At 34.5% G+C, this 9,746-nt stretch overlaps 1 protein-coding gene across 1 annotated transcript; it reads left to right on the plus strand.

The window, feature by feature from the left end:
• Positions 1-3,015: 3,015 nt before the first annotated feature.
• On the plus strand, positions 3,016-9,129 carry LOC306885610 (uncharacterized protein). Its single transcript, XM_079442256.1, has 6 exons — positions 3,016-3,248; positions 4,908-5,248; positions 5,942-6,017; positions 6,278-6,356; positions 6,506-6,653; positions 7,136-9,129. Exons 2-6 carry the CDS (start codon positions 4,910-4,912, stop codon positions 7,556-7,558), a joined length of 1,065 nt encoding a protein of 354 aa, XP_079298382.1. The 5' UTR covers positions 3,016-3,248; positions 4,908-4,909; the 3' UTR covers positions 7,559-9,129.
• The last annotated feature ends 617 nt before the right edge of the window (positions 9,130-9,746 follow it).

Genomic DNA, 9,746 nt, shown 5'->3' on the forward strand with positions numbered 1-9,746 from the left:
CAAGCACCATTTACAACTGAAAAACTTTTCTAATTTTGATGTGAGAGGGCCAGGGGATGGACTTTTCCACTGGAGGAAGTGTATATTTTGGCCAGAAGTGACAGTTTAAAGTTAAAATGCCTTGAAGATGGATTTATTTCATATAAACACACAGCTATTCACTTCACAAGGTGTTATTTGATGGACTGGAGTTGTGAGAATTACTTGTGGATTATTGTGATGATTTATCAGCCGTTTGGACTCATTCTGACGGCACCCATTCACAGCAGAGGATCCATTGGTGAACAAGTGATGTCATGCTACATTTATCCAAATCTGTTCCGATGAAGAAATCTGAAAATCTTCTACAGCCTACATGGCCTGAGCTGTCATTTTTGGGTGAAATATTTGTTTAAGATTAAACTAATAGGTAAATTGTCTGTTCTGGAATTCTTCAGTATATAGAAGTTTAGGGATGTTAAGCTGAATTGCACAGTACTTCCACTGAGCTCAAGGTCTCAGTGATATGTATAACATGGGGGATGGGTCTCTCTCTCCAGGGTCATTAGTTCAATGTATATCTGTGGATGGATGGGGCCTCAGCTCTTAGCAGCTGAAGTGGTTTGCTTTAAATGAAATCATGTTTGCATTGTAGTCTAACCAGTCAAAATTTAAGACGTGCCACTTCTGCTCCTTCAGTTGCTTTGGGGACATAAACAATGTCATTCACAATTGTTATTTATTCACTCCAGAGTCTTTTATTTAGAGTGGAAGTTTGAATTATTTCCTATTTTTAAACATAATTATTGTACCCAAAGCTGTGTTTGTTTTAATGGTATAATTGTGCATGCTAAACTGTGCACAGAAAAAGATCCAAAAGCTGTATTGCCATGCGACATTCTGCCACAGATTTCACAATGTTCTTGCTAAACTATGCAGGGGGATGGGCTGCTGGGTTAGAGAGTTCACACAGTATAGTTTTGAATGGAAACTCTCCTTCTGTAAAAAATACTGTTAAATACTGCGCAATAAAGAAAATATAATTTTTTTTTATTTAAAACATTAATTTATTTAAAGTTGTTTATTATTATTAATATTTAAATGTATTATTTAATTAAAATATATATATATTTTTTTAAATATTAAGATATCAGTCTATTTATTTAGATTGTAAGCAAAATAATCCTAAAATTAAAATAATGTTGGCTCTTTCTGGCAAAATCACTGAACAACAGACTTTTCATGAACCCAATATTTCTTCATTAAACTGTTATTTGTATGGTTAATAGTAATAATAATAACAATACACACACACACACACACACACACACACATATATATATATATATATATATATATATGTACATATTAGACATGTATATAGATTTATATACATGTCTTTCATTTCACTATAGGACACATTAGATCAATGTCAGGGTTATTATGGTTAACTAAAAATAAAAAAATACATATTTTATTACAGCATTTCTCATTTAGTTTAACTTTATATACTAAAATAACTAACGCTAAAACTGAAATAAAAAACTATATAGGAATATAAAAAAACTAACAAAATATCACTGCAACTAAAATAAAAAAATATCTTGTTGTTCTTGGTGTGAATGGGGCAAGCTGATCTTGAGAAAGTAGAGCATGTATTCTGTTGTTTACACTGACTGTTGACCTACAGGTGGGCAACAACAGGGCAACTGGGGGAAGTTTGAGTCGGTGACCTTCAATGGCTGACACTGTTTAAAGATTGACCAAGTGTGTTTGAGAATGTAAGATTTAAAAAAAAAAATAATAATTTTTTTTTTTTATAATTTGTGGATGCAGATGCTGTTCAAGACACATTTCCCCCCTAAATGAAACAGATGTAGAAAACAGAATAAAAAATGAGAGTTAAAGGTTCTATTTACAGTCATTTTAGCATTTAATTAAGGGAATGCATATTCTTTACAATCAAACTGTAATTTAGATTTAAATTGGGTGCATAATTCAACTATATGAAGAGTTCAGTAGTGACTGCACTTACTTGAATTATTGTTGTTGGATCATTATTAATTCTGCCCTGAAGGGCTCATATTTACTCTTGACAGTGTCCTTTTGATCATAATAACCATGAAACACGCCAAAGAAAATGTACCATTATGGACAATATTGCCTGGTCATATTGCTGACCACAGGGAGCAGACTCATAAGCTCATTTGTTTTGAGTGAAACTGAGCCAATAGCATTTGTTGTCCTGAGAAACTAACAATTATAGTTCTGCTATCAAATAGCAGGAAAGATTCTTTTGATAATGATCATAAAATGTTAACAAGGGCAGTGTGTGGATTATCCAATTACTTTTTCAGGGAGGCAGTTTAAAAAAATAAAAATGTTTGCAATTAATTTTTAGTTTTAGTTACTAAATGAAACTAGGCTACATTTACATTTAGTATATATTTGTAAAATTGTATTCCATTTACTGTTTATTTTATTTCAAGTGACATTTTTGTTGTTGTTATTATTTTGCTATTTTATTTTTAATGGTTTTAATTTGAATTTTAGTAGCCCTGTGTGACAGGTCTGGAATGGTTAGGGTAAATATCAGTATCATATTCTAAATATAAATTTCTTTTAAGATGCACCAATTTTAGTACATTTATAAAACTTCCATTTATAATAAATTGATTAATCATAAAAGTAGGATATTTAAGAGCAGAATACTGTTGCTGTGGGTACTTCTAAAACCATTTTTATCTATAAACAAATTTATTATGTTCCAAACAAATTGTCCGGTACAAACTCTTCCTAATGTGGAACAATAAGTACCATCTGTAAAATGTGTTCTAATCCGTAGTATCTGTCTCTACACACGAGTGCCACGTGCGAAGGTGGGGGTGTGCAAATTGATGAATCCGACCAATCACGGCTCAGACGCTTAGGGATTGGATCTACTTTCCGTCCAATCAAAGACTTTTGATCTCATCTGTCAGCCAATGGGAACGCAGCCTGCTTTGGCTTTTGTCCAGCACGTGTAGCAATTCACATGTTGTCCCTCGCTGTAAAGTGACGTTCGTAGAGAAAGGAAGAGGATAGAAGTCCATAATTTTTTCTCAGGACAACAGTGCGTACGACCAAAACATCGGCACACGGTCTTATTACGCGATAAAGTATATGAAAGCACTTTTTTCGCGTACAAGTTGCACGTTAGGTTGTGTCAGTGGCGCTGGACACCAAGTTGTTGTGGTACCGACCCAGAAACGAAACGACCCACTATTAAGGTAAGGATGTTTATTTATCTTATTCAGAAAATATCTCCGTTATACTCCAGAAGTGCTTCACGTGTCGAAGATCGTGCTTGATATTTGTTTACGTCACGTGGAGATGAATTATTCCTTTGCTTCTCAGTCTGCTTTTAAATATCTGTGCGATTAAAATTAATATACAAAGTAGAAAATTTTATTACAATCTGACACTAGTGAATATGTTTAGTTCATCAGTAACGTTATCGGTTTGTTTTTTTATTTTTCCACGTTTTTGTTTAGCACTTTTTAATTATTATTATTATTATTATTTTTAACGTAAATTTAATTTATTACTTTTTGTTGGTTTAACATTATTAAATATATGGATGATTATGCCTCACAGCCCACATGGACCAAGAGCTTAGTAAACACGACATCAATAATACTTTAAATGTTTAATATTTACATCTATTCATTTATCAGACGATTTTTGATCAAAAACGACTATATGTCTTTCGTTTCTTTTTTTAACCAAACTACCAAACAGTCCATCTGGTGAGAGTTTATTTGTTTTAATGGCACCGCCTAGCTGCTTGTTTTTATGAGGCACATGTCCTTGAGAGGGTTTTCTTTAACTTAATTCTGAAATACTACACCATGCATGGCTGTCTCAAATCTAGCTATGCATCCAAACAGCATTATAGGCACGTTTATATATTATATTACAGTCATGTGCTTTTCAAAACTCCTAAAGGTAGTTTATTGTTTTCTGAGACACATCCCATATGTGGTTTTGTGCTCTTTCACCTAGTGTAAGGAACAGTATGTGCTGTTCTTTATGGGTAGTATGATTTTTGTAATTATGGTATCTGTATGATCTCAATATCAGTTTTGGAACACACCCTGTGTTCCTTTATCCAGTTATTATAAAATCCATGCTCTGCATTCCCAATTGTTTAGTGCTTGCAACTCTATACATATTTCAAGTTTCTATACATATGTCTATCACATTTCTCAACAATAAGGGGTTTTCTGCAAGTCCAGTCAAGCCAGTAGTTCAGCTTGCGTGTCCTGCTAACATATATAGGCCTATATGTTTGTGTGTGTGTGCATATTTCTATTTCAAATAATGTTTTAAAATAATAATGAATAAATCACATTTTAATATATACAATATTACAGTCAAGTAAATGCAGCCTTTGTGAGCCTATGAGACTTATTTTCAATGTGTGTGTGTGTGTATGTATATGAATTCAATGTTTAATTTTCTTTACCCCCCCCTCCAAAAAAACCCTGTTTTTTTTTAAACAATTAATGATTACGTGTTTAAAAAAAAAAAATTTTTAGTGTGTGTTTGTATAAAATTATACACCTTTTTTTCCTGAAAAATATCAACATACAATGGAAACCATGACTTGTTTTGTTTGTTTTATAACTATCGTAGCTGATGCTTCCAAATCTTTCTTGCAGTTTTAACAAGGATTTGCAAGACAATCCCAGTGACCGTTCCGTCAACTGACTCCTTCCCCCATTGTTGCGCTTTTTGTTTACATTGTCTCGGATGTATTTCGTGTTCTTCATACTGTTCGGTTTTCACATTCCTTTGAGACAAATCACTCACTATGATCAGTTCAGTTCGTTCCTCAGCCTTAAACAACCTGCCACCTCACACATATCTGTTTTCTCACATTTCAGTGATGCTGTCACCGGGGAGTCCTTCCAAATGGCAAGTGCAAGATTCCCTCTCCTCAACCCCCAGTCTCCTGTGCAGCGAGAGTGACCAGACAGAGGATGAATTAGAGGTCTTTTCCTCTGGGAGCGAGGCTGCAGGAATTGTGCCTGATCCAAAGCCATCCTCCATGGCCAATCGGAGCTCTCAAAATTCTAAATCGCCTCTCACCTTTGTGAACCAGAGGAGCGGTAGCTGTGAAAATGGTCAAACTGGATGTTCCTCAGCATCTCCAGCCTACACCGGTCAGACCTCAACATCATCTGAAAGGATTCCCACAGAGGGGAATTTGAGGTTTGCGCGCAAAGTGAGTCTGAAAGTCACTTTATCCTATTTAAAATTGATTGCGCTGCAGGTCAGTTTTAGTCAAGCTGTTTTTCATGACCATTCCTGTTTGAACAGTATTTTATTTTTTGCTGCTCTACCTTTAAGAGGCACCCTTTTCAACTGCAATACACGGCGTTACTGAGCACGTTCTTGCACACACAGGTTTGCTGTCATGTCAAATATAGTTGTAACTGGCCTATCCTTCAATATAAGCTTTGCACCTCATAGTGAGAGATGCACAAAACAATAAAATGTGACGAACAATGGATCTGATTGAAACAACAAAGAACCTTGTTAAAAATAAATGCCAACTGCTTGTCTCGCCATGACTGTTTCTCATCACCTAGAGGGTTTCATTGACGTTCAAATGTGGGTGGTCATGTTGATGCATTGATCTGCATGCAACTTTTTAATGTCACTAAGTTTTTGGAAATTCAGAATGAGTCATTTTTGCAGCTTGTTTCTAATAAATGTTTTGAGTTCTGAAAGTTGCTGTGTGTTTTAATAGAACATCAAGCTCTTATATTTTAAACGATCAAGGAAAGTGTGGATCCTTTGATAAGTTTCTTTTAAAATTGCTCAAGCCTCTGTGTTTTGCAGTTTCTAAATCTGTCGTGCCTCTGTATTTTGAGATGTTTCTGTGAGGATATATGTTAATAAATTTCTCTTACAGTGTGCAGAGCTGCATGGGTACATCAGACCCATGGTGGAGCTGTTGAAGGGGCTGAAAACGGGTCGATATGATAAAGGTAATGCACAAAAGTCATAAACTACCTGAAAAAAGTTGGGTCTGTAAAGATGCACTGGATTGATAAAAGTGCCATTAAAGAATCTATTTTAAATAAAGGCTGTAATGCAGCCTTGGTGAGAATAAAAGTTATTTTTTAAAATAATTACATATTCTTTTTGACCCCAAACTTAGTAGTTAGTAGTCTTCACCCATTACATGTAATTGTGTATTTTTATTTTTATTTTTTTTATTCTTAATTTTTTTGTTTTGTTTTGGTAGGTCTGAGCACATTTCAACAGAGCGTTGCCATTGATAGATTGCGAAGGATTGTGGGTGTTCTACAAAAACCTGACCTTGGGTATGTAACTTTATTCTGTTAAACTTTCACCATTGACACATTTCTATGTATTTTATCCTATATATATATATATATATATATATATATATATATATATATATAATATAATGCCTTTTGATAAATCATATTTTTCTGCTATACCTCCATAGGGAGAAGTATATGGGCACTCTTCTGCAGCTGGAGATGATGTTAAAGGTTTGGTTCCCTCAGGTGAGGCCTCAGTATCGGGATGGCACCCCTTCACTCCACAACCTGCGTCCACGCTGGAATCAGGACCAGTTACATATTCCTGTGAAGGTAAGGGGCTGATATCCACCTTATTTTCCAATGCAGAAGTAAGCTCTTTTCTGTGAATGTGTGAGTGAGACATGTGATTCATTAGTTGTTATAGGTAAATAACCTAAGGAATGACATAAGTGCAGTAAATGGTAAAACTATTTGCCCTACAAACTAATGTGTTTGATTATAATACTAAACTTAAATAATATAACAAATACCAGTTTGCAATATCAAGCAGCATAAGCTGTTCAGCTAAAATAATGGATGATACCAAAACACAAATGTTACAAATGGCCGCAACTGCTCTTATGTGAAAAATAAGGTAGATACTTTTCCAAAATAGAAATGCTTTGAAACAAACCATAAGAGAAAAGCAACCAGTATGGCTATTATATTGGTGTCTAAATAGGTGTCTACTGCAATCAGGAATGGTTTATAGATTGTCTTTTGATAACATCAAAGCCTTTTATGTATTAATTTACATCATCTTTTTCATTCAGAAACGTAGATTAAGTTGGTCCGACTCTGACTCGCAAGGATCTTCAAGCAGCAAACGCATTCAAGAGGACGATCGAGGGCCGAGCCCCAGCGATAGCAGCTCATGGCTCAGCAGCACCGATACCATGTCTAGCGAACTTGAAGACGACAGTCCGATCTGTATAAATCAAAATATGACATCTGAACCCAAACTCTTTGAAAACAGCAAACTTCTAGTCAGGCAAAAGACAAGCTCTCTGACTGCAACAGGAAGACCACCTCCACTTGTAATACCACTGTCAGCCACAGATGGCAGCAGCTTGGGCATGCAGGACTGTTCTGTGTCCTCCACAACTCCTGCTTCCGATCCACCAGTAGACACGATGATTAGTAAGAAAGATTTGGGTGAATCTGTGAAAGAAGAAGGGCCAAAAAAAACAGGTTGACACAGAGATGTTAAACACCTAACACTTTTTTTTTAAAGAGAATTAATGAATTAAGCATTTCTCCAGTCTGTTGATATTGAGAACTCGTCGTTTTCACAAAGTGAAATTTTTTTTCAGTTAGTCAGATTTTGCAGTCTGCCACATATATGTATAGCACAGACGTTATCATCTATATGACATAAGATTTGTGTATATATGGTTATAGACTGAAGAAAGAAGTGTCTTAACATACATGCTCGAGCGGCGAAACATGCACCGCTGTCAAACACTCTATTGCACTGCCTTCCATGATAAACACAGACTTCCAACAATATCTGCTGCTTTTTGAACATAAAACCAGGAAGCCAGATATCAGCAGAAGACGTCTTGTAAAACGTCCAGAAGTGTGACTGCGATCGCAATCTACCTTAATGTCCTTTGACTTGAATTGAAAACCACTTTGAGCATCGGATGAAATAGAAATGCATTATATGAGAGGATGTTTTAGAGGCAGTTTTATTTATTGCGCTATTACTTGAAGATACTGAATTCACTTAAGCAGCCTTAAAGAGTCAGTGCAAGTGGGCCATGGTCCATTATCATAGCTCAATGTTTTATATTTATTAAGAGACAGAAAGAATAAATCCTGGGAACAACAGATGGGATGTGACGTGAAGTGTTATTTTATAATCTGGAGAGTCAATGGTAATTTATTGAAAATGTTCTTGCTAAAAACAGTTTGCACACTTATGATGTTCTGCTTCTGTGTTATAGGAGTTAATTTGGTCATAGAAAACTAGGTTATTGTTATAGGAAATTCCACATTTGTTTCCTTGTACTCCCCTTTTTTCCATTTAGAATGTGACTATTAACCATTCTCTAAAACCAACTAATGCTCAAGTTAATGACGACATTATGTGGTGTCACACACTGTACAGGTCACACTGAGGAAGACCAGACTTGTTTTATTTAGATATTTGTAGAATATATTCTAACATTAGAGATGCAGTATTTGGTAGTCACTTCATGAGGACTGAGAAGAACTTCATTGGTATGTTGACTGAGATGCATGTAGTCACGTCCTTGTGCAGCTGTACGAGTATCGTGTGAAAAATACATCTAAGTATATTGTCGGAATTATAATAGAGATTATACTGTAAGGGAAAAGTGCATATGAAGATGTGTTGTGATTAATATTTAATGGCACTTAACAGCTTCGTGTGATTGTGGAGGTAGCATTTTGAGGAAGTTTTGCATTATTATTATTTGTTTCAGAAAAGTCTGCCATTGTAGCACTACTGTTATTTTCTATTCATTATTCAAAACCATTTCTCTTGCAAGTCATTTCTGTTCTTGTATCAAAGTCTTTGTCAAGGTTGCTGAAATGTTTTTCAACATGCTCCACTTTTTTGATATCATTAAATGTTTCCAAGTTTCTTATATTTGAATTTGCCCTCATTATGTTTTAGAGGTTGATTATGACAGCCCATACAGGAAAATAAATATATACAGAGAGAGAGAAATATTTTTCACTATACCATTCAAAGATTTGGGGTCGTTTTTTTATTTAATATTAAAGGTCTTTTATGCTCACCAAGGCTGCACTGGTTTTTATTAAACAAATTAAAAACATTAGAATGTAACTTTTCTATTTTAATACATTTTAAAATATTATTTATTTCACTGATGGCAAAGCTGATTTTTCAGCAGCTATTACTCCAGTCTTTGGTGTCACACGGTCCTCCAGAAAATACTAATTTCTTAAAAAAATAATTGAAAAATGACCCCAAATATTCAAATGGTAGTGCAGTAGTTACAACAATACATCAAATAATCTATAGTTTATTTCGAAATATACCTAAAATGTAAATGTAAAATATATTTTGTGAAGTATATAAATGTAAAATAATTTTATGACTATATTTTTAAGAAGTTTTCTAATAATTTATTTTATAAATGCATTATTATTCTATTATGAAGTTAGTACAATCTATATATTTCTCCTGGCCAATATATATAGAATATATGATAAATGTGTTTTTGATTATCATGACTTCATCAATAGTCTACACTTGAAAGTCTGCTCTTCCCACTTGGGTTTCTCTGTCCATGTCTGACCTCTGCTGGATGTTTGAGCAATATGAAATATCTTATTTATAAATGCTTCAGTGTGAGTTCACAAGACTGAAGTTTCTACCTCTGCAATACA

The sequence above is a fragment of the Barbus barbus genome, assembly GCF_936440315.1.
Source record: "Barbus barbus genome assembly, chromosome: 19".
Classification (NCBI taxonomy): Eukaryota; Metazoa; Chordata; class Actinopteri; order Cypriniformes; family Cyprinidae; genus Barbus; species Barbus barbus.

What these genes read in the sequence shown, in the direction of transcription:
- LOC306885610 (XM_079442256.1), top strand. Translation starts at nt 4,910, where the DNA reads ATGCTGTCACCGGGGAGTCCTTCCAAATGGCAAGTGCAAGATTCCCTC. An exon ending in ATTTGAGGTTTGCGCGCAAA is followed by an intron (nt 5,249 to 5,941) that starts GTGAGTCTGAAA and finishes TTTCTCTTACAG; the next exon opens with TGTGCAGAGCTGCATGGGTA. An exon ending in AGTTACATATTCCTGTGAAG is followed by an intron (nt 6,654 to 7,135) that starts GTAAGGGGCTGA and finishes TTTTTCATTCAG; the next exon opens with AAACGTAGATTAAGTTGGTC.